The sequence below is a fragment of the Rhopilema esculentum genome, chromosome 18, assembly GCF_057945365.1.
Source record: "Rhopilema esculentum isolate cy_ngs chromosome 18, ASM5794536v1, whole genome shotgun sequence".
Taxonomy (NCBI): Eukaryota; Metazoa; Cnidaria; class Scyphozoa; order Rhizostomeae; family Rhizostomatidae; genus Rhopilema; species Rhopilema esculentum.
In genome coordinates, this window is record NC_142832.1 from 6,070,598 (window position 1) to 6,096,241 (window position 25,644).

Genomic DNA, 25,644 nt, shown 5'->3' on the forward strand with positions numbered 1-25,644 from the left:
CAGTGAATATTCAAATTTGTCAGCAAATTAAGGCTGTCTCACTCACTTTGTTGACAAATGAGGCCTAACCTCCTTAGAGCGAAAAAGCTAGCAATAGCACTGCTCTTAATTTAAGAACAAATTAAGAACAATCCAGCCTCAGATTTTCGAAAAATTAAGAACAGTCAGCCTGAACTTAAATTTACTGGTTCTTATAAAAAAAGAGTGTATATTTGTATTTGTACTGCATGTACTGTATAGTACTGTATTTGTAGCAGTGTTTTGTAAATTCTATGAGCATGAAAAAAGAGGAGGACTATGGAGGAAGTTTATGGTAGGTCTCATTTAAAGTGGTGTTGTAGTCCTGTTGGGTAAAGTTTCCCAAGGTTGTATAGTATGATGACATCATACAGGCCTTAAGGACCTTTCAGACCTCGCATTTTAGTAGCTAGTAGCTAGTACATGTTTCATAAAATATTTCGAGGTTTGGGAGGATATTTCAACTGTGACATGGAACGTGGGAAGCAATCTTTTGGTGGTACAAAACTTGAAAATGGCTTTGAAAAAAGCAAACATTTAGTAAACTAAAGCTTTTCGTCTGACACTCTTCAGAGTATAGAACGTCAGAACATAGATCGAAAACTCTACGCTAGGAAATATATATACCCAGTTGTGGATCGAAATAGGCCAATCAGAAACACGAGTACATGCCTGTTGAGGTTGACCAATCAGTGCCGCTTGCCTTTTGAGAACGTAGAAAGTATTTTTTTATTTCAACTGTGACACGGAACGTAGGAAGCATTTTTAAGTTGGGTGCATTACTTTTGAAAAGCAATTTTTACGGTTATCATTCACCGAAAAGTTCTTGCAAGGTAGCAGCGTGGCAGTACACTCTTTAGAATCATCCAATTTTTAAGAATATTGATCCTATGCCCCCTTGTTGATACCGAAAAGTAGCCAATTTCCACGTTTTCTATCTTTTTGTGTCATTTTTTACAAGATTCTCCCTTTTACTTTGATAGCAATAAACCTCTGAATGGAACTGTTTTTAGTTTCAAGACATTTTTGATTCAATTTCGTATTAAGGGTCAAAATTAATGGAGTTTGGAATGATTTTTATTAAGTATCCAGAAAGAAATTCGGGGCTTCTAGTGAATTTGTTCCTCTTCATATGCTTTAAAAATGTGTTTGATTATATATTTTAAAACCTATTCACGAAAATATTGTTATATATAATAAAACTTTATTTTTCAGTCTTCAGCGCGGCCCAATCGTGTCCTCCTTTTATGGCCTCTGCGGAGGGACATGGTTAGAGTCCAGATGTTCTTTTGTCACATGTATTCATATCCATTGTTGTGACACAATAAAGACGTCATCTTTTGTGCTTTGCTCTTTGATCTTGTTGCATAGCAACTTTGTCACTTGGAAACCAGCATTTCAACACACACTACTTTATTATGACCATGATTTGAAGTTGTATCGTTTCGAAATTGGTGCACGTTAAAACAAACGGTAGGTAGGTCGAAGACTTTTATAGAAAAAACTCTTATAAAATGAACGTTTGATTATGATAACACACAGTCATTTAAATAATTAAAAAGTGGTTTTTGAATTCTACGCTTTTTTGTTCTATGATGATACGAAAATAGGTTCACCTGGATTATTTTTAAACAAAACTTGTAATTTTTGTGAAGCACATTTTAGAAATTTAGCAATGCATTGTACGTTGATAAATGGAACATTGTATTAACAAGGTTCGTGATGCTGATAATATCATGATCAGAAGTTTATCATATTACCGTAAAAGCATTACCGGGTTGACAAATGTTTTCTTTACAATTAATTTATCTCCCCATTTCTGGTCTGAGCATCTCGAGCAGTTAGACTCATCATGCAGTTGGTTAATCTTGATGCGTTTGTGATTTACAAGCTAATTCAATCAATAATTTCATATTTTCGTAGCAATATAAAGCAAATTTCAAAATGTCTGTGGCCAGCCCAAGACTGCACTCTGCAATAGAGAGGCCCCCTTCCAAGAACGGTGTAGCTCTGCCGATGATAAAAGTAGCCCATCCTTCTTCTCGTATTGACGACCCTGCAACCATTAACGTGAGGGGTGTTTCAAGACAAAGTAATACCAGATTTGGCGATGACATCCAACAGAATTCTCCAACTGTCCTCAGACCAATCACTGCTGATCAGATGCCCTTTAGAAGTTTACGCTCCCCTAGACATAGTGCGTTGCCCCCACTTGGAGAAAACCAAGAAATCAAAGTTACTGATGACAGAAATAAAACAACTATACCCATTCTTGGTAAGAAATCACTTTTCCTGTTTAACTGATTATTAACTATATGTATATTATTTAATACCAGTGGTCTGAAGTTCATTTCCTTCAAAATTTGTCATTGAATCATGCATTTTGTTCCACTTAGATAAACATTGAAAGGGATTTATCCCTTTTTGACCTTTTTGTACTAGCTAAAATAGTTTGAGATCCAATACGTTTCTATCACCACACCTAGCATTGAAAGCTAGGCAAGTCATAAATTATTATCTTTGCTTATATTTTCATTTTCTTTAAGAAAAAGTCTGTACAATTGCCATTGGAGCCAAATTTCTAAAGGAGAAACTGCAATCTGTTACAGCATTCATTAATTTAAGCTTAAGACTCTGTTGTGAAAATGATAGTGCACTAAGGCCAACATGCAGATTTCAAGATATCTTGCTTTGTCTGTTTTTGACAACGATTCATGTTTTGAAGGCAAGTCTGCTGATATGAACAGTCCAAGAAACTCAAGACCAAGCACAAGCACTACAATAGCAACTGGGAGAGTTTCCACTGATGAGGTAATTACCTGCTCATGTCTATTAGTCATACTAGCCAAGTCTCCCGGATATAAAGGTGGAGTCTAGGAGTGAAATAATATTTTGAACCAAATGAACAATAATTCTCCCAAATTTTAGTTATTGATGGCTGGCAAGTGATCCTAATTCTTCTGGATTAAGTAAAATTGGCTATTTCGTAAAAAACCCATTTTCAATGTGCATTTATGTAAAAATTGGTGCAGGGTGTTTCTGTCAAATTAAAGCAGATCAGAAATTTTCAAGAATTGATCATAAAACCTTTCAAAATGCATAAATATGGTCTCCATGTAGGTTAGGCATATGAAAATCTTTTGTAAAGGCAGAGAAGCAAACAAGAAATGAGCACACACAGCAGATAATTCAAAATTTCCCTAACATTCCGAATTTCTTTTAGGTCCATTATTCACCTGATGACTTTTCGTGTATTTTGCCATTCTCTTACTTAGTACTGTTCCTCACAACATCAGTTTTTCAAAAGCATAAAGTCCAGACCTATAAATATTTCTTTTTCTGCATGTTCCTGTAGAAACCTATAGCCCTACCAAGCTGTTTTGCTAGGTTCTTTGGCTAACATTCTGTTTTTCTCCAACCTCCTCTGTCCATTTAAGAATCATTAATATTAAAGACCAGAACTGATATTTTGAGAGATGACTTTGAAAATCTGTTTCTCACTTGGCAGTTTCTTGTGGCGCTATTGTTTCTAAATCCTACAGATTTATTGGTGTGGCCTTTCTTTTTATTGATATTTATCCTCTGCAGGTCATACATTATGTCTAAAAATAATGGCACTGCAACTATTAGTTTTTCTACAGTAAAAAGTTTGACTTCCTTACACGCTGTTTGTTCAATTGCATCATGAAATTCTAAATGCTTCTTAAATTGAAGGATACAGCTGTTCTTTGGGGTATTAATATTTCATAACAACTGTTGCTCAACTGAAAGAGTTTCTTCACTTTTGATAGGATCTTCGACTGAGATGAATGAAGTGTTTTAAATCAAAACAGGGTTTTTTTAGAATATGTAAATCAAGTTATTTTGAGAGTTGTTTTTCTCACTTTGCAAGCGCATGGTCATTGATTGCACAACTCTGTGAAGTTCATGAAATTTTGCTTTAAAGAAAATCCACATTTAATAACCATAAACCTCAAAATCTTGTTTGTTCTTTTTGATAAGGGTTTTGTCAACTTTTGGAAACATCTAAGTGTATTGAGAATTATATCCTTTATAAAATCTGCAAATGGTTTTGAGTTCCGTATGATAATTTATTGCTGTATCATCAATCTAATAAGCCCTACAAGTATAACTCATGCCATTCTTGTTGTCAATAAAAAAATGGGAAAATTTCCCTGAATTAGGAGAAGTGTAAATTGGATTATGCTTAAAACCGTGAGCTGGTGACAGAACTTGAGAAGTCAATGCTTTTTTCCTTTGATTTTTATCACTTTCCATTTTTAGTGTTATCATAAATTTGCCATAATGGAACACAGCTTTTAAAAGTCTGCTAATTCTCTTCCAAAGCTTGAGAGAACACTTAGAGAGAAAATGAAAACTGGTTACTTTACCATAAAGAATGCATTTAAATCCTATGACCCTGAAGGAAAAGGAAATGTGGATAGGTTTGTACCTTCTATTAAAATATTTTTAATGTTTCCCTTAGCTTTTTCCCCAAAATGTAGGCAACATCAAATCATAACCTTCTTTATCTACATTTTCTGAAAGCCAATGGAATCACCAATGGTACAAAGTAAAATGGCAAATTGAAGACAGAGACCTAAAATGTAGAATAAAATGTAATAAAGAACTGAATTAAGAAAAAGAGTTTTTAGGGTTAACATAATCCCTTCTGTATGAAGGAATGAAATGTTCCCTTCACTTTTCCATTGGTTAGCAATAATATGGAGAGAAAGTCCCTAATTATTTTGTATCTTTGAAATTTATTTTTGAGAACAAACAACCAAAGCAGCAGTTTTAGCCAAAGTGGCAGGGCAGTAGGCGCGACCCCCGGGACCATGCCCTTTTGAATCACTTAAGTTCTTTACATTATGTGTGTTTTTCGAAAGCAAATGTTAAAAACAACATAACCAACTCTAACCATTGAATTTTTATCAATTTTTTGGAGAATTATGTGGAGCCCCATTGTTCCATTACTGGTGTCAACTTCTATTATTTTAAACCAATCAGTTTTAAAATTCTAGTTTTTTATAAATTTGAACACAATATACGACATTAGACCTGAATTAAAATCGGAAAGAAAGCCTTACTACTTGAAAGTTTTCTGGCTATATATGTGCGATACCTTATCGAACGAGATTGCCAATCTGATTCAGAACAACGGAATACATCGTTATATTTAGCTTTAAAATCTTTCCACTCAAAGCTAACACTAAGATAAAAAGTAGACAAGCATGTTATATTTCCGACAAGATCAACAGTTTTCCGACAAAATAGCTGTTTATATTTTCAGGGGGGATTCTCACCCCCTCTATCTACGTCACTGCAACTGAGTCATGCTATTCTTATATTGCAGGGAATCGCTTTCAAGGATAATTTCAAACTTTGTTGGCCTCATCATAAACCTAAGTCAATTCAACAAACTAATGACAAGGTAAAAGAACTTTGCAAATATACACTTTACTTGGATATATGCTTGTGAAATGTTTGTTTGCATGACCATGTTACCTTTCAGAATACAATATTTGGTTAGACAGAAAGAGAAACAAGAAACAAGCTCTCAAATATGTCTTAACAATAAGATGTAAAATTTGATCTATCTTGGCATTATCAAACAAGGGGACATAGTCGATCTGAGTCCCGTCAGCATTACACCCCTGTGTTTATTAGTACAGGACTCCCTTGATAGTTTAAATATAGTCCGTGCTTAATTATCAATGGCAAATATGTCCAACGCACTGGTCCAGACCCTCTGTGCCTTGTGGGTGATATTTTAGGGTCAAACAATACAGTCGTATAATATTTTTCTAGAGATTTTGCCCAGAGATGTAGAGCTGGGAACTCACGGGTGGATGCCCTTATAATGCCTAGAAATAGCCATTTCCTACTTTTTGTCTTGGTGTTTTGTTAAGAAATTTTGCGAGAGCCTCCCTTGGCCCTTAGAGTGTCTGTACGAATCTCGTAGTGGATTTTTTCTTTGCATAAAGGTAACTGTTTTTTGGAAAAATATTTGATAAATTGATTCTGTTGAAGGTTTGTTTGTATTCGATTTGCAGGTTGCACTTAGAACAGAAGAAGATCATTGCTTTTGAACAATTTTACGCCTGTTTCAAACCAACTCAGGTTTTACATTTAATTATTCTTTTTTCCACTTTTCCAGCCGATATATTCAATCTTTGCTAATATAGAGGTTTTAATGAGTTTGAAATGTAAAAGCTAAGTGGATTTATTCACTAAATGTGTGTCATTAAGGTAACGAAACATTTATTTACAATTGATGAGTTGAATACCATTAAGTTTGACCTTCAAGGGGTGTAAGGAAAGGGTCTAGCCTAGCGAACGTATAGCCTTTCAGAGGTACAACTTTTGACTTGAATAGGGCAGGAAAATTCAATGGGAAATGAAAATCACTCCGACTTATCGAATATCTGAGTTATCACGGGGAAAAAATTAATTTATTGGATTTAACTATATCATCATTGAAAGCTAACACTGTCAGTTGATAATTTGTTACATTCAGGCAGAAGCAATGGCAGCCGAGCTCGATTTATACTCACTAAGATAAAGCTAAGAGCAGATTACTTAAACGATAGATTAAGTTATAATTTTTCTTTTTGTTATCAAGGGTGATAGCAATGAATATCCAACTTGGTTAGAATTGCAGAGAAAAGCAAAGACAACCATGAACGCTTCCCAAGTGTACATGCACTTGAAAGAAAAAGCAAAGCAAAGGTAGTGAAGTATTTAAGTACGTTTTCAATGTTTCGAGAAAGTTTGCTTTTTTGTTAAATTTTATCTGCCTTTTTACGATAGCTTTTCCAACTTAGCTATACTATGGCCAGTCAAAAGATTCCGTAAATTGTTCCTTTCTTGACAAATTTGTAAAAAATTTCGTTCGTTTACATCACAGTTACTAACGAGCTGATGTGTTCTTCTTTGCTCATTAATTTGTGCTAGAGATTCCTGAATAAAAATCGTGTTTTACTTCGTCTAACATAGGTATAACAATTAATAGCATTCAAAACATCTTCTCTCGTAGATTTGAAGATATGGCTGCCATAGTGCCTCAGAAAAACCCTGGTGGTACCAAACGTATTCTTAAACCAGAGTTTAGAAACGCAATAAGTGTGCTTGGTTTTCACATGGAGGACGATGAATACGATAAGCTATGGGCGAGGTTTGATACAGAGAACGTTGGAGCTGTTAATGGAGAGAAAATACTTACAAAGCTTGGCATTTCAATAACAGAGAATAACAGACCAAGAACAAGCCAAAGCAGTACGAAGAGTCGAAGAAGTATATCACCGGAAAATATCGATGATGAAAAAGAGAGTTTTGATATAGAGAAATGGATGACTAACAAATTTAGAGAGGGTGCCAGAGAAATGCTACATGCCTTCTATGAGATGGACTTGGAGAGAAGGGGCCTTGTATCAAAGGCCCAGCTCAAACGTGTGCTTGCAGATTACAATATAGAACTCGATGACCAACAACTAAATGAACTTCTGGAAAGGTAGAGCCCTCTTCTATTTAAAGAGAGCATAACTGCATTGATGTTTGATCCCTGTCTTAATGGATAATTCTATTTTATCCAAGCAGTTTTATTTTATTGAGCCTGGGATCTTTGTGAACTGGCTCAGAGTAACATGAGAATGAGTAATTCTATGATTCTACAACTCCTTGTGATGAAACTAGATCGCTTTATAAGCGTTGATTTAAAATGCTTGTGATTATTCATTTTTTAATACTTCTACTTGAATGCCCTAAAGCTATATTTCATGGGTATAGCTATAAACACAAGAAACTCTGCAGTTCAGTTTTAGAATTCAGTGTGAGGAGAAATAACGTATTGGAAGCGTGAAGTAAATTGGAGCTTACTTTAGATTCAGTTGCATTCCTTGAAAAATATGAATTTTCATATCAACCTCTTCAACTTTTTTAGAAACTAAATTGCATAAAGTTTTTTATTTATCCTCCATTAAAGTGTTCAATATAAATTTATGCTGAGGGTAATTTGCAAAAAATCCCTCTTTTGAAAATACTGATGGTGGACCTTAATATTTTTGTTTTAAGGTGTAACTTATCAAGCACTGGGATGATTGACTACAAGAAGTTTATACAGAAATACCAAGACAGAAGTGAAAGTGGCATGGCACACAAGATTCTTAACGACCCCAATCACAAGTAAGAACTGACAACAATCTTTAGCTCTTCTTGAATCAGGTAAAAGATAATTTTGACGTAAAAGATAATTTTTCAGAAGGATTACTGACTAATAATGCCAGTCCTATAGTACATTGCCTATAAATTCAAATTAAGTTACAGCTATATTAAAATGCTGTAAATTCAGAATGTAGATTTAACAGTCACTACTCTATTAAATTATGTCATACATTCCAGGGAGTTTGTTTGATATATCAGTGAATCATCTGTCGCCTGTGCTCAAGAACGCTCTCTTCGAATTCGAAACCCAGTAAAACATGATCCTTCTCCCAATTTGGATTAAGCATCTTAATTCTAGTTTGTTAAAATCTTCTTTTCTAGCGATAGATTATCTAATGCATGGATTTTGCTTTTCCGGATGTTGTTCAGAACATTTCAGTCGTATCAGATAGGTAATTTCACATATCAAAAGGTAAAAATGTGATGTCAAAATTTCAAAGTGACATCCCATTGTCTTCGAATGTCAGTTTTGAAACCCAAATGAGCAGATAGGATGTCCGGAAATGCTTTCCTCCACCCATAACTATACCTTATGGTCACTCAATTTGCCTATTACACTCAGTGATCAACATATGTTTTTCTGTGACGTCGCAGTGTGAACAGAATAACTTAAATGCATGCTATTTATTTTTAGGTACAACAATGATATGTATGAAAACGAGGCCTTAAAGGATACTGTAACAGCCGAATCAAAACTGATGGAACTTTTCCAGACCCAGTTTTTGTCACTATTAGGCTCATTTCAGTATGTATACATCACTTGATTGTAACCGTGAATGCAGATATTTATTACTAAGCAAATCACTCCGAGTTATTTTCTCAAAATTGAAATATTGAAGTTATATATTGCCACTATCATAGTAATTCAAAGTTGAGATTCTACCATAAGGGTTGCATTAAGCGTGAAACTCAGTGCTGCAATTTAGAACGGTCCTGTTCTATGCACAAAAGCGTATGCAGCTCACCTATATGATTTTCATTAATAGCCATTAAGATACTCTTCAACGTTTTTCATTGTAACTGGGTAGAGTCTGCTCATTTTTATTTTTCTTAGTGTCTGACAAAAAAGATATTCAATGTTTGAATTTTGAATAAATTTAAACGAATTAAGAGCAATTGTTACTTGTTATTTTTTGGCTCATTGTTTATTCAATATGCTTTTAAATAGATTTGAAGAAATCTGTTCAAACAGGCCCTATTGTCGATTAACACAAACAAAAATGTTCGTTATTCCTCATTTGAAAATTAAGGCAATTAACTGGATGAGAAAATGTATACATCTCTGCTTTACAATATCATTTACGTAATGATAGACATATGTGCTTTTCATTGATATATTGTAGACATACTGTTTGAAAATACGTATGAAAATAATGGTCTTTAGATAAGTTTGTTTACTATATCCCCTTAGAAACCTTGTGTTCGCTGATAAATTCTTTCATGTGTCAGTTAGTTAAGAAACATTGAACTCTCAAGCAACTTAAACGTCCCGAAAGGTGACATCAAAAAAGCAAGAAACAAATAACTTTGTCCAAAATTCTATTTATTGCTGTCAAAGCATTATCTAAGTAAATTTCCACAAACAGGCACCTCCATAAAGAGAAAAGTAACTCTGGTCCTATAGTTACAAAAAGGCCCAGTGTAGCCAGCCCCAAAGTATAAGACATTGTAAAGAGACTTCTTTCATATCTTCCAGCAAACTGGATCGAGACAACACCATGAAGTTGTCAGACAAACAGTTTCGTGCAGTCATAGAAAGCAAATTCAAAATCGAGCTTAGTGAGGAAGTGTTTAAAAGTCTTCTGAAGAAAGTTCCAGTGGATGATAACGGGATGGTGAAATACGTTGAATTTATGAGTAATTTTGATTCAAGGTCAGTATCTAAAAATTCATCTCATAATTTTTAACTTTGGTATTGACAACAGCTCCTGCTTTTTGACAATTTCAACTTCCTGCATACATCTTAAAGTCATTTCCCTGCTTCCATGATCAAATTATTGGCTTATTGAATCGCCATTTTAATCACAGTACTACATATCTTGGAGAAATTATGCACTGTTCTCCAATCAGTCTGTTTAGCTTAAAATAACATGTGCGTGCATTTGCCTGTAAACCTAGAAATAGAATTTATTGAATTGACCAAAAAGTTTCTGAATGATTCAAGATGGGTTTTCAAACTAAACATAATTGAGTTTTGAAAGCATCTCTAAAAATATAGCTTGTTTAGTGTTAATTAGGTCAGTTTGTGTCAAACTCTGATAAAGACTTAAGTTTACCAAGAAATGAGCCTTTGTCTAAAACATTGTCTACAAACTCATAATTAATATCTAAATTGATTTTAATTCTTTGAAGATTTAATATTAATTTGTGATGATATCTATGATTAACTCTATAAAGATTGATCGATGTCTAGTCTAAATATGTTTGATACCTTTGCCCTTTATATTTGTTCACTTGAATCTCTTCGCATTTCCTTCATTCCAACCACATCCCCGCCCACGGAATTCGAAATAAATACATATCATCAAGTTTCCTTGAAATGTCATTCATGTTTCGAGAAAGTAAAATTCCATTGAAAGTGATTCTCTTCACCTCAAAAAACTAATCTTGGCAATCTCTGCTAAAAGTTTTGAAACACAAGCATCATTTAGTGGCCAATACAACCACCCCTTTCTCCTCTTGAGAACATTGTTGATTTTCTTCAAAACGATGTAGGAGATTAAGGAACGACATTTTTTGTGTGATTTATGTTATATGTATTTAAACTACCAACATTTCTCTAAAAGGGAGGGGGTGAAAGTATTACTACTCGGGAGAAGAGATAAAACAGAAGATACAACCCTTAATTGTTCGGTGTTTCAACTTATTTGTTACGGGTTTTGAAAATGATGAAAAGCCATTGAATTCTAATCATTTTTATAGGGAAGCAAAAAGCCTATTCGATGCAAAATCGACAGTAGCGGACTTGCGTGACGTCAACGATATTGTTGATGAAATTCCTCCACCGACTCCAAGGGAGGAGAAGTCGAACTCGCGCCGTGCCTCGAAAGATTCTTACGATAGCCAAGAAGGCAGAAGTGTAGAGGAACTTTATTCTTTGATTAGAGGAGTTGTTAAACAGAACTACCAAGAAATTGAAAGAGTATGTTTTTGCATCATTGCTTGAGATTAATCTTTTTTGTTAATTATCAAGATTCTATCTTCCTCTTAATTTATATTATGTATATGTACGAAATACACTTTTTGACTCTTCTAACTAATAACTGATTTGAACAAGGAACACCGGAACGCACCGAGAATAGACAAAGATAAAATAAATGAATTATGAATGTTTTGCTAGAATATAAAAATTATAAATTTCTAGATATTTCCTTTTTTGAACCTGCATATTATTTCATTCAGGAGTTCCAAGAGCTTGATGAACTGAATTCAAAGAAACTAAATCCCGATTTACTAATCAAACTTTTGAGAAAGTAAGTTCTTCATTTATTTTCATTGATGGTAAATAAAACTTGCTCAATTGTCTTGTACAAATTAAACATAATACTGTCTTGATACACAGGAAAATTATTTCTTAGAATCGGCTTTGCCTATAGAGGTTTTGAGGCTACAAAGGTACGATGTGGGCATATACCAAGTAGAGTTGGATAAAGAGACATATCAACCCCTTCCCTAAAAAACATATAAAATTTTTTTGTTTCTTATAAAAAATCTATTCTGTTACTATTTTCTCAAATAATGGTGCACCCAATAATTCTTGCCTGGTTACCAGCTGATTTAATCCGACTACCTAAGGCTTTTTTCTGCTATTTTTGAATTCTCGATCATTTTCAAGAGATTTTTAAGAAAATGTATCGATTTGAAATGTATGGACTATCTTCTGCAACCGTTATTACAAATTTCTTTGTTTTGTTGGGTAACCATTCGCCCTGCAACATTGCTTCTTACTTACAATGCTATTGTAGGTATGAAATTATACATTTTAAAGCGTATTAGCCTTGCAAACATCTATTCGTTAAATTGTTATTTTTCTATAATTTAGAATAAGAAAGTTGTTCAGTAGATATCCCACTACATTGTTCTTCAGACGTTGAAATTGTTTCTTGTCGTCAGTGCTTTGACAAAATATTAGTGTAGAAATAACTTTTAATTATAAACTGGTGATCATTTGTTCTTGCTGTTACTTTTACAGATTTGGACTGAATTTGAGCAAAAATGAAGTAAAGAGGCTATGGGACACTTTGATAACAGATCATAAAGGATATCTTGAATTCATGCAGTTTGTCAGACATTTCAGCTTTCGCCTTAAGTCTGCAGGTAATTGAGAGTCAAATATCAGTGACAATCTTTAGTAACGTTAGTATCAAAAAAAGAATTTGTAGCTATGTAAACTTGCTTGAAACAATCAAAGAGTTTTTCATTGTAGAAACTATTACTCGGAGACTGAATACGTGCATTTATTTTCACTAAGCTAGTTCCTGACCAGCTTAAATTAATGTACATTTGTCAGGATTAAATAATTTACAAGGTTGTTATTGAATAGAAAATTGAAAATGGTAGCTTTTCTTAAATGAAAAATTGTTGTAGTTTTAACTTTATCAAGACCACAAAAATCCCCTATAGCAACATGCGTTGTCATGATCAGCTAAAACAACAATGCTTCTTTAGATACCTTATTTTTATCTCAGCTCTCGCATATTTATCGTTTGTACTCATAACTCTTTCAGCATTTCCAAACTCAAAGATATCTCCTCCAAAACGTGGTGACAGTGACTTCAAATTACGTTCAAAGAAGCTCAACAGTGCTTATGATATGATTGAAGACAACCTAAGATCGAAAGTCGATCAGCACTGGGAAGCTTTGCAAAAGCATTTTCATGATATTGATACTCTTAAGACTGGTTTTGTCACCAAAGAGCAGTTCCAGGTCAGTAAGTTTCAAGGGTGTATGGCTCGAGAGTTCTTTAGAGTGATTCTCATATGTCTTTAAGCTTTTTTTAACCAGGTCAGTAAGTTTCAAGGGTGTATGGCTCGAGAGTTCTTTAGAGTGATTCTCATATGTCTTTAAGCTTTTTTTTAACCAGGTCAGTAAGTTTTAAGGGTGTATGGCTCGAGAGTTCTTTAGAGTGATTCTCATATGTCCTTAAGCTTTTTTTCAACTACCTATGATGTAACGTTTGTCAATGATATCATATCTTGAAAATTATTTTCTTCTTAATTATTAGCATCTTAATATTTATACAATTTTTAACTAATTGCTGAAATATGAAATGAATTGAAATGAAATAAAATGCTTGATATAGTGGTGCTAAAATTTTGTTCCACGCTAGAAAATATATATACCCAGTTGTGGCTCAAATTAGGCTAATCAGAAACGCGAGCATGTGATTGTTGCGGTTTTCTAATCAATGCCGCTTGCCTAACTGGGTATAACGTAGAGTTTTTGATCCATTTTCTAACGTTTTATACTCTGAAGAGTGTCATACGCAAGCTTTATTGCACTCAAATGTTTGCTTTTTTCAAAAACTTTTTCAAGTTTTGTACTACCAAAAGATTGTTAGATAAATATAACTTGGGAGTTTCATCCCAGAAAGGTATTGATTGCATAAGGTTAAAGCTTTCCGAGTTGCTGAAGTTTCCGCATTGTATAATTAATTGATCCTTAATACAACAATAGACAACCCTTACCCTAGGAGTATGGGATTAAAGTCAGCCAATTAGTTTTTCTACTGTAGCCATTCTTGTTTCTCCTTTTTGAATTACCAATTCCTTTTTCTAATTCATTTTATTAAAATCTCTTTTTCAGAACATATTGCAAAGCTTATGTATATATTTGACAGACTTTGAATGTGACGTACTGAGTAAGAAATTTGATATCCAAAAGAACGGAAGGTACTATACTTGATATCAGCAGTCTTCATTGTTATCACGTGACAGTTCAAGTAATCTTAGCTTATGATTTTCATACAAAGCTCCGGATGACCCTGATGACAAGTAACTAAAGAGTTCTTAAGTGTGACATCATAGCAAGTGCATTTTTAGAATCTTTGACTTCTGACAACATAACTTAAAAGAAAGCTACGTAATACCTCTAAAGAGGCAAAATAAGCGGAATCTGTTTCCAACTGGCTGAGATGAAGCAAGCGAAAGAAATTTGGTCTGGGGCCTAGATTTCAGCACTGGGGATTTTATGAGGAAAAAGCCAGTACTCATTTAGTCACATCTCATTCAAATCTGCAACATATTTAACTGATCTTGCGTATTTAGAGGCATTTTATAATGGTCTTCATATTATGTGATCCAAATTCAAAGATTCTAAAAACAGATTTATCTGTGTTGATGTCTTGCAAGTTCGGATTACCTGTCAAATCATTACTTGTTATAATTTGAAATCGATCCAACAATCAAAAGGAGAAGAAGTTGGCATATTTATTTGCTTTTCTTTCTTTGGATTTCGGCTCATTGCATATTTGTTCACTAAAATTAATAATTTGTAAGCTTTGTTATTGGCATTATATAAACTAATTTGTAACATTACTTCAGTTGACTATGTTCATGGTAATCGTGTCATAATATCGGTGTTAGTTTGCAAAAATTGGCTTGAGATTTATCAGCCTTTTATTCTATATCATGGAAAGTTTTATCATTTCTATAATTTGAGCTCAAGCAAGAGAATCACTGGGGTACTAGTTAGAGCTCCATATAAACAGTTGCATAATTTTTATGGTTATACGCTAGTCGTGAATTCAAGAGTTGAACTTTTTGTTCTCTAATGCAAGCAAGCTCGGAATTATTTTATAATTAAGATAGATTACTGTTGTGTGAGGCCATGGTACATTTTTGATTCGCCTTCTTGAAAGTATGATATATACTTATTTCACTGATTCTAAATGATTTGTTATCTTTTTTCTAGTGTCTGTTGGGTTGAATTTTTAAAGCCATTCTCATCTCGACGACAGGTTTATCGTAAAGGCAATAACATGACCAACATTCTAACCCACCCAGCAAAGGATCTGGTAAGTAGCCAAAACCTGAGTAGAGAAGTTGATAACCAGAAAGTACAATGGACTTATTCAAACTGACACTTGCTGAAATATTCAAAGCAATTTGCACTTTCCTTCAGTTATTACATCCACGGATGTACTTTCAATTGTTCAAAACACTGTTTATTTTAAGGATTTTACCTAATGTTTACCCAGTAAGGTAGCTAATTCAGATAAAATTCTTCGAAAGCAAAACGCTTTTTCAATTCTAATCATTTCTTGCATGCAATTACTTTGAAGAACAAAAGTTCTTAGAACAGTTCTGATGCCGTCTTCCAACAGAAAATTCATTTATCAAGAGAAATGTCTAAAATTGACAGAACAGTCATGTTTTCAAGTTAAGCCCTGCGTTTCTGATGGATGTAAATTCACAAATTTTGCGAAATTGGTCAAGGTCTTGGGGAAGATCTCAAGTTTGAAAGAACTGTTTCAACCAACCCCAGTAAAACCTCTTTGTTTCAGACAATAGACTATTGTCTCATTGTTCAATCTTATTGTCTCAATTTGTCGGAGTTCACTCGAAGTTAAACATAATTCATGGTTTGGGCCGATTGATACTTCAATAGAAAAGGAAAAATAACAGCTGGTTAACGCGGAAAATTTAATTAAACAAGAATTTCCTATTTCTGTTGGTATAGAAATATTACCAAGTCTTGTAAAGTAATATTTATTCATTTCATTATTTAGGCCAACATCGAGTTGCATTTTTAGCTTTTTTTAATAAAGAAGATCTTTATTTTTTCTTATTTAAGAAATGCTGTATTTCTGTAAAATATGCTAGCCAATATGCTAGATTGTTTTATAATGCGGCACAGAAAACATAGGATTTTTAGGTTATTCCTGTTAGAAAAAAATCTTATTAACAGAAAAACTACAACAGCAATTAGCAAGTAGAATGTGTCTCTAGACAGAAGAACAAGAAGTCAAAACATGTTGATCCATGATTTTTCAGTGGTTTATCAAATCTTTAGATTTCATATTATTCTTATCTATAAGCCTTTTTAATTTCAATTGCTTTTCAAAATTTTACTTTTGAGATATATTTTTCGTTTCTATGGGAAGCTGTTTTCTATGGAAGAGTGTTCGCCAGTTTAAAATATACTATCAGTTAAAGAAATTATTTATTGAGTATCATTTTGCTAATTCTTGGCATGGAGACATTATGTTTATTAGAATTAGAACCAGATTAGTATAAGTGTCCCATCATTTTCTAGGAAACAACCTTAGGGCATCGCAACACATTAAAAAAGTTAAAAAGTATTAGACACTGTCATCCGACTTCGTCTACAAGAGCCAATAGGTCTCGTTTATTCCAAAAGAATAGGCCAGTAGTCGTCGTTCGTATTGACATCATCGTTGCTTAATCCTTTTGATTGGTAATATTCATTATTCAACAATTTACATCAAGTGTCTGTCTTTTAGGCGATATCCTTAAACTTTTTTAGCGAGGACCTTCTGAAATAATAGGGTGTAATCATCTTCTGCATCGTCATATCCTTGAATCATTTATGGAAGCAGCTCAGTTCTCTTCATTGTATAGCTAGTATTATTTTTAACAGTTTTTAAGCTATCGTGATGTTTTGCTGATTTTTAAATTTCTTTTCAACTCCCTTAGATTAATGTATCACCAAGAGCTTCAAAAGGTTTTGCATCTGTTGCGCAGAAGATCCATAATAGGGTGAGTGAACTTTGGTTATTGAGATTTTTTTAAATATATTTTTGCGTAGTTTTGCCCCACTGTTTCTTTTTCAGCAGACCGATTGCACAGTCGATCAAGGGACGAATAGAACTGACGTAGCCCCCCTCGCACCTTCCACGTGCTTCTGGAATTCTTGGTTGTTCTTTTGCTGTCACAATGTTAGAGTGAACGAACCCCCAAGGAAGGTCTGTGCTTCCGTGTTCCCTGAAAATCTTTAAAAAATTTGGATCCCTGTTCCCAATTAATGTCCCTTCCTAAAAATCTTTCGAGATCCTGTCAAAACGTTTCCCTGTTCACAACAAAAAATTAGAGACGTCTCCATATTTCCTTTATAAAAACGACAGGCTCCCACAATAACCTCTGAAAGGGTCTCAGGAACACCTAGCTTTGTATTTTGACATTTCGAAATACACCATCGACTGAGCAAAATGCTGATCATTGCATTTCACCATCGACTGAGCAATCAGTTTCATTGCATTTTCATTGTATATAGCTGTAGAGGTATTTGAAAAGAGGGTACTCGGGTTAATACTCAGTACTATCAAACAAGAATGCAGATGAATCAAATCCTGTCCTTTTATCCAGTCCATAAAGATGCAGACTGAGATTCATAGCTATTTAATCAGCAATTTTGGATACCTTACCCAGAGGCTTTTGTCAACACCAGAATATGTTTGTACTTAAATCTTAAAGATATACACATAAGTTAATCCTTATTAGTTTTTAGTAAACAAACGACTTGATGTAAAGCCCTTTGCCTGAAAGATTTAGGCAAGGGCTTTGTTTGGCCTAAACAGAGCAATATTTATCATACGAAAATGAAGAGCTTACACAAAGGACAACAGCGGAATCCCACAAAGACATGAATACGTTAGTATAACGAAAATGCTGGATACGTTAGACGAAAGCAAAAGATCCCAACAACTAAGCAGTGTTTAATCTGGTCTTGGCAGAGTTTATCATACTTTAAAATAGCAAACTCATATAGGAGTAAGGAAAGCCCAGAGTCCCTCTGGCCTTAAAACGCTTTTCGATTATTAGTTTGTGATCATGACCTTTGACAATGGATCGAGGGATTGGAGCAGATAGTCTGGGTTTTGATTAATTTTATTTCAATTTCGATTCCAAATGCTATTTCATTGCAAAGTGATTATCTATGGTTGAAAACACCCCAAAGCATAATGAGAAAGTAAATCTAATTCATCGCTCACAATCAATATTTTCAATTCAACGATGCAAAGCTTTGGTAATCCTGGATTATTGAAAAGGAAACTACAAAGATATGTCAAAAAATGTGTTTTATACAATTATGACAAGAAGGTATTTTTTAAGGAAATGATTTTATTGATGATGGGACAAGGCTCTTGGGCCAAGCATGTCGTCAATACATTGTACAAAACTGAAGAAAGAATTTTTTCTGTCAACTATGTTCTTTTTGCTATCAAACAGAAGGATATCAAAGCTTTAGTATCCAGTCAGTTGCGTTACCATCATCACGAGGCTCACGCCCCCTTTACTTCTTCTCCGTTTGCTCTCTGCTCGTACGATACCGATTCGTTTCATCTTGGTGCCACAGCCGCTCAATATCTACCATGGCTCAATGCTTCGTTCATTGATTTGTTTAACCTCTTACCTATACTAAATAACACTGATAGCAGGCAAGTCGTTTCACTATCCTATATAGGAATGGTGCTTGCTAATCTCTAAGCATAAGCAAATAAATCATCACTTTGTTTTTCTTATCGGTTTCAACAATATCTTTCTTCCATCTTTTCATGCATTTCTATTTTTTTTTCTATGGAACGTAATTTTTTGTTTATCAGTGAAAATTTCTGTTAACATTTTGAAATATTTTCTCTCGCCATCTTACCTTAAAGTTTGGGTTAAAGATCTGGATACAGATTAAAATAATGTTTGGATTGCTAACTAGTTCAATCGACCTTTGAAGATGGTATTTTGAAGGTCAAGCATCAAAAATTGTTTCCGCCCCCCCCCCCCAAATTGTTTCCGCGCATGGTGAATACAATTTTCCCTTGTGTTTTCAAGCTACCAAGCAAGCCTTCTGTTCTGGAGGCTTGTTACATTCAAAGCGACCAATCAGCTCCTGCGCATTTTTATCTAAGCATGTTGTCAAATACGTTTTTCAGAACGTCCTAAAAAATTCCACTGGTCTTTATATGGCAGGCAACGTCCATATAGAATTATCGGACCTATAAATATATTATCATAGAAAAGTTAAGATTGGAAGAGACGCTTTATTAAGCTATCATGGGATTAAGGTTTATCCCTCTGACGTCTACAGGGATGGCGCAACAGACCCTTGCGTTGCAGTTTGGTTTTTGCTCCAATTTTGCCGCAAAAAAGTTAATCGCATCGGATTTCTCGTGTTTCCTCGGTCCCTCTGCGGTGGATTAGTGATAAACCTCGATTTCAAGCCACATTGCACAATCTCATATTAGGGATGAAAAAGGCCTAAAGGTGAATGAAATTCAGATTTCCTTCAGTTCTCGAATCTCGAATCCGAGTATCAATAACCTAGGCATTTGTTTATTCTCATAGAGATTCTCCTAGACACTGATTGATATGTCTGAAAGTAGCGTCTTGCGTGGTCAGGTCAAATAGCTATACTGAGGGGTTTTCCTAAATTTTTGTTTGCTGTGACCACAATGAATTTTGAAGATTAGTCACATAATTGCAAGGGTATGGATATTCACTCTGTCCAGTTGAAGAAAAATCCTATTTTTCATTAATTCAGTACCTAGAACTATGATTCTTTCCTGATTATATGCCTAACTAGGATTGAAATAACACGATTCCACTTATTTTGTAAATCTCCATGCTTGTATGGACTATTTACAACGATCAGAGCAAGTTGTCATTACTTTTTCTTAAAAGATTAATGAAGACACTATTTTGGAGTGACTATCGGGTGACTTTCTGGCCTCGTCCCCTTAATGGGGTCATGTCTTCATTTGTTTTTTAGTCTAGTTGAAAAAATAAAATCGTAAATCAGAATTTCACCTTCTCATATTTGATGGTACAATCGATTCACCTTTCTTATGTTCGACTAAATTACATAATTGATTCAAATAAGCCGCAAGCCTGTCAAGGTAATAAAGACAATGATATGAAAATTGATATCAAGAACCTTTAGACATTTTATGATGAACCTATGTTAGACACCTTTAGACATTTTATGATGGGCCCAACCCCAAAGCGTTTTTGGAGAACAAGCCCAGGACTATGACATGTAGTATTTTTGCCTTCCCCCACGTAATTACCTATGTCAGGGCCTCCGACGAAGGGGGGGCCTTGGCCCCCCCCCCCCCACTTTTTTGGAAAAAAATAGAGTTTTTTTCAAAATCTTTTGTTATGGGTGTTAAATTTTCCCTTGGCCCCCCCCCCACTTTTCAACCTTTGTCGGAGCCCATGTATGCAATAGGATAATGGGATAGTGGCCGTCATTAGCGGGCTCCAGCCCAGGAGGGATTCGCAAAGCTCCTTCTCCGACTATGCCCTTCAGTTTCTCAGAAAACTAGGGAAACTAGGGAAACACCGTCTTTAGGTACAATTGTTAACAAAAATTTTAAGGATCTTAGCAAGATTTTGCAAAACTAATGTGTATGTAGACACTCGGTTGTATACCAGATTAATATCTTTTTCGATGTCTTCCAGTTCTCTGGCGATCTGAAGCAGCTGCAACGTGCATTCAAGAAGCTTGATAAAGATGCACATGGATACCTAACCGTTCAAGAGTTCACCTTAGTCCTCAAGCTTTGCGATGTGGATATTGACCCAGAAGAGAATTTCCAGATGCTCACAGAGCTCGATAAAGGCATGAACGGCCGAGTGAACTATCTTGAATTTCTACGAAAATTGGGTTCTTTGTAAATGTTAGTTTGGCATGATCGATGGGTCACAAAACATTCTGCAGCTGCAGGTTAGCATGCAAGGTATTTTAGTGCCAGGTGTCCAGCAACTGTTAGTTAGAAATTACAAAAGTTTTGATAACTGCCCAACTTCTCCAGCCCCTACCCACTCGAACCACTTTTCCAGTGCTTGATATGCTGTTATCTAAAATACATTGTTTCTCAGGTTTAATAGAATTCCAAACGGCTATTCCCAAATGCCGTTTGCTAATAGATCCTGTACATAAATTTATTTCCAAATAGCTTCCCATAGATCTTGGTTTTTTTTCTCATTTAAGCCAAAAGGACATTTTGATACTTATGTGTCATATTTCTATTAGTTTATGCTCAAAGAGCCATTTAATTGTGCCTTTTCGTATAATCGTCTTTCACTGTAAAATGTTTAGTGGTTAGTCATCTGGGGACAGTCTTGGAGTTTTGACATACTGTATTGATGCTCTGGTCAGTGGCGTACCCAGGGCTGAAGCAGCGGGGGGTCTGGGGCTCAGCCCCCAGAATTTTTTTGACCACGCCCTTCAAACACTTGCAAATGCGGGGAAACACCCTTTTTGCAAAATTTTCCCCCATTATTTGATTCATGTTAGCTACGGTAAATAGCAAAGTATTTTACAATTGTTATCTACAAAAGCATACAGTATACTACACCCCCCCCCAATGAGTTTTACATCGTTTTTGGACACATCTCGAGAATCATATTTTAGAAAATTGGGGGGGTCCGGACCCCCCTATTCCCCCTTGGGTACGCCACTGGCTCTGGTGTCATTTAATGCATCAGAATGATAAAGACAGTTTATGTATTCTTGGTAACTTGGTGTTGTTGTGGACGACACTTGACCATTCAATACAAGGGGAAGGACTCATGTTCTTATATTAAGGGGTCAGTCTGCGTTTACTCTTAATTGAAAGGATTATGCCTAACATTCTTTGATATGAAACCATATACAATCACGGCCTAAACGTCACTTTTCAAAGGCTAGTTCAGCCATCTCCTCTCCCCAAATAACAATTTGGATTTCACTCTTATCGTTATTTTAATCTCCACCTAGATATCAAGCGTAGTCTTTGAAGAGGCGTTAGAAACCAAAAAGGATATTTTTTGCTCTACAAATATTTCTAAATACTTCGTGCCAAAAAATTAAAGTTTGCGTGGCACATAATTATTTTGAGGTGCTTCATCCCACTTGAAGATCTCTTTCGGTTTGTTGCTGGGTCATTTGATTTTTAAATGATATTTTTAGTACTTTTTCAGCAAGGGTCTTCTTAATAAAGGGGTGGTTGCCCAGTGGACTTATTTTGATTATCTTCTATCCCTATCCAGTCAAGCAGGAGAGAGCATTGCTTGGTTACCTTCATGGATGCGTATCCCTTCACGCTAATCGAGAAAATAATTGCCTTATTCTCTCTCCTTTTCTCAGTTTCTAAAAAATTTTGAGTATCAGGTCTTTTAGGCGTTAGCATGAGTTTACCACTATAACTGAGAAACTCAAATTCGTTCAAATAGTGGGTTTGGCGGGTCCCAGTTTCTATATCAATAGTTTCTGAGGAGCGTTTTTCCTCGATCATTAACATGCCGAACGACAATAGAGGGAAGGGCGTTAAGCTGCCCCTGCCAATAACAGTTCAGGTAACTTTATTTCCATCCCCTCCCACTTTTTTACAACACAAGAGAGCTTTTTTTCACTTTTGTTTGTTTTCGGTGTTAGATTTTCTCTCCCCCCCACCCCTTTTTCCAACGTGTGTCGGAGCCCATGCGTTTCTTTATGTACCTTAGCACAAATATATCTCAGATTTGGTCAATAAAGAAGGGGCTATTCTGATCCTTTCTCTGCTTTGGAACCTTCAACCCAGTGGATAACACATCTCCGATGAGTCATGCCAGCCAAGCAATGATGCTTCTCAGTATAATATTATGTTTTTCTGTTGTTATTGTTGCGAAGGATCTTTTGGCACTTTTTCCGACTGATTGTGATTGCGAATGACCCGGTAGAAAAACAAAAAAGGATTTGTGCGTGGGTTGCAGGTGCAGAGGCCGAGAAAGGCTTTCGAAAGGAAAAGAGACTTTTTCCCATGACTTAGTGTGTCAATGATCAGGTTGAATTCTCAAAATGATAAAAGTATTAGAAGAGCCCTGTAGCATAGTATTTTAACGGCCCGCCTGTAAATTCTCACGATTAATATCAGTAAAGATAGAACATCGATTTACCATCGGTAGAGAAACTATCGAACTTTAATGGGGGATCATTATTTTTATTTTTAACAACAAAACACGGACCCAGAGGTTCCTGTAGAACAAACCGACAGGGGAGACAAAAAATAAGAACCAGCGGTATAATCAGTGGGAGATTTAAGGGGGGCAACTAGGGGCAGTTGCCCCTCCCTCGACGAGTTGAAGCAAGTCTGGCGCCCCTTTTTTGGAAATTGTCCGCCCCTTTTGAAAATTGAGAATCAGGTGAAAAAGTTTCTGAGACCGATAGGTTAATTTGAGTCAAGGATTACCTCAAAGTTATGTTGTCTATTCTGAAAATGGATCTTAAAATTGTTATATACAGCGTACTCTCGTCACCAATTTTTGAAATTTTTCAGCGCCCCCACTACCAACTGCCCCTCCTGCAAATTTGCTTCAGAAAGTGTATTACAATCAACAGTTAAGGGGGGGATTGACTTTTTAGCATCAGCAAGGGGGCTCAACCACTACACTTTTGTCAAGGATAAATTTTTATCCATTATAGGCAAACAGAAGAGTGCTTACATATGCGAATAACAGGCATTGCCTTGATAATGAAAAAGTGATGTCCTTGTCGCTAACCCAACACAAAGTATATCATAAACACTGCATCTTCTTTGTTTTAATAATCAATAAACTAGCAATCCATATATTTCCAGTATTGGCTAAAGGATGACCTAGAAAGTATTTTTTCATGTGTAAATAGCAACTATAGCATTGTAATATTGTAGCTCATATGTAAGATTTGATTTTAGTTGATGAAATACAGCAATGGCAAGATGTGCTTTGTTTTATTGATTTTTTCTCCATTTTAAAGCATTTGATGCTAAAATCCTAAATAAAAAATCCTCAATTTCTTATATTTTTCACCAATTCCTTTCCTCTTTCCTTATCACGTGACGTCTTTGATAATTATTAAATCCAGGGACCGGTTTAGGGGCCTAGCCCAAAGTATTTTCCAAAATGTACTTAAAAACATTGCAAAAGTTGCCCTGCTCTTGATTTTTTGTATGTTTAGCCTCCCCCCAAAAAAACTTTTTAGCCCCCCTCAATCCGTAATATGCTCCGCGGTCTTTGATTGAATCTATTCGTATGTTTTTATTTGGCGGTAAGAGGAAAGGCAAGATTTTTTGCTTACATATCAACTTCCATTTACTATCAATGATCTTAAGTGACATATAGGTATTTCTATCATCAATATCTCTTTATATATATAAATATATATATAGGGTTAGGAGAGTATAGGGTCATATAGGGTATATATAGGGTCATCTCCTGAAGAGTGAGTTACTCACGAAACAGGCTTGTAGAGATAAACCATGTAGTTTTACTTTCTTCAATCTATGATATATCACGCTCTACGTGCTAACGTATTGAGCACTGTGCTACGGAAGTATCAAAAGACAAATTTCTAAATATATATATATGTATATGTATGAAGATCTCCTAAATCAAAATTTCTTAAAGCCTAAATCAAACCCATCCCTTCCCTTGCAACCGTAAAAATAATACCCATTTGTTTTTATCCGTTGTTCTTTGTAATGGAAAAACAAAAGTTGGACATGGCGTTTCATTTCTGAACATTTCATTCTCAACTTTCGACGTCTTGATTTTTGCCGAGATTGCCAATCTGCTCTCACTTAGTCTGTCCAAAAGCTGAATAATCCTTTTAATAGATTATAGATTAAAGATAGGAGAGGTTTTTCAAACAAATATTTAGAACGATCTGTTACGACGAAGCCCGCAAGCTTTAGCCAAAGGTTGAATATATATATATAGATCATTTGAAATGATCTTTTTACGTCATAAAGATCGAAGTGATTTTATTTGCTAGGCCTTGAAAGAAAATTTTTCATTTGCTGAATGCTAGGCTTTGATCAATATTCGAATATTGTGGTGATGACGTAACATAAATGCATTTTTTAGAACTATTCAATTTCGCCTATGTATCGCCAATAGTCTAAAAGAATACTTCTCAATATGCAGCTTAGATATTACATTATGTCCATTGAAAGACACAGCATTGGCAGACATTGGTGGAGCATCTGCCATTCTGAGTCACAAAATAATTGCCTTGTGATCAAGCAGATTCGACTGTTCTTCTGCGAGTAAGATAGGCTTTTTAATTTTCTCTCAGTTTTTGTATTATCAAAATTCAAAATTCCGAAGGCAAAATTTTTGATGATATGCGACTTAGCCATACCATTAAGCCCTCGATCTTCTCTCATTTATATTAAACTGCCGAAGAAGGAATCTTGCTTTATCAGATTTCTAAGCTTTTCATGTTAGCATTGCGTGAAGAAGATTAAAGCCCTTTTATTTTATATTGAAGCAAATGTGAATGACTTGAAATCTGGATTGCAAATTTCCTTTCTCTTTAAATAGCGTGACTCGCAAACGAACAATAGGAATACAAGAAAAATGCAAGCAAGGAAAAAGCCCAATTTTGGAACACATGTTTTTCGTTTTCATAGCTACATTTCTCTTCGGATAGACATATCCTTCAAG

The 25,644-nt window shown here is 35.0% G+C and overlaps 1 protein-coding gene across 2 annotated transcripts; it reads left to right on the forward strand.

Annotated features, from left to right (window-relative positions):
* The first annotated feature begins 1,331 nt into the window (after positions 1–1,331).
* Positions 1,332–23,916, forward strand: LOC135680820 (EF-hand calcium-binding domain-containing protein 6). 2 transcript variants are annotated; one of them, XM_065195020.2, is made up of 19 exons: positions 1,332–1,491; positions 1,942–2,293; positions 2,744–2,829; positions 4,366–4,463; positions 5,375–5,452; positions 6,075–6,141; positions 6,644–6,750; positions 7,058–7,531; positions 8,092–8,202; positions 8,876–8,986; positions 9,938–10,114; positions 11,164–11,383; positions 11,644–11,714; positions 12,434–12,558; positions 12,969–13,168; positions 14,048–14,133; positions 15,155–15,257; positions 16,900–16,962; positions 20,659–23,916. In XM_065195020.2, exons 2-19 carry the CDS (start codon positions 1,963–1,965, stop codon positions 20,872–20,874), a joined length of 2,724 nt encoding a protein of 907 aa, XP_065051092.2. In that variant the 5' UTR covers positions 1,332–1,491; positions 1,942–1,962; the 3' UTR covers positions 20,875–23,916. The 2 variants fall into 2 exon arrangements, with proteins under 2 accessions (XP_065051092.2, XP_065051093.2); XM_065195021.2 differs by having other exon boundaries at positions 1,387–1,495.
* The last annotated feature ends 1,728 nt before the right edge of the window (positions 23,917–25,644 follow it).

Coding starts and splice junctions, on each gene's coding strand:
- LOC135680820 (XM_065195020.2), top strand. CDS start 1,963: ATGTCTGTGGCCAGCCCAAGACTGCACTCTGCAATAGAGAGGCCCCCT. Junction 2,830..4,365: donor GGAGAGTTTCCACTGATGAG/GTAATTACCTGC, acceptor TCTCTTCCAAAG/CTTGAGAGAACACTTAGAGA. Junction 12,559..12,968: donor CTTTCGCCTTAAGTCTGCAG/GTAATTGAGAGT, acceptor TAACTCTTTCAG/CATTTCCAAACTCAAAGATA.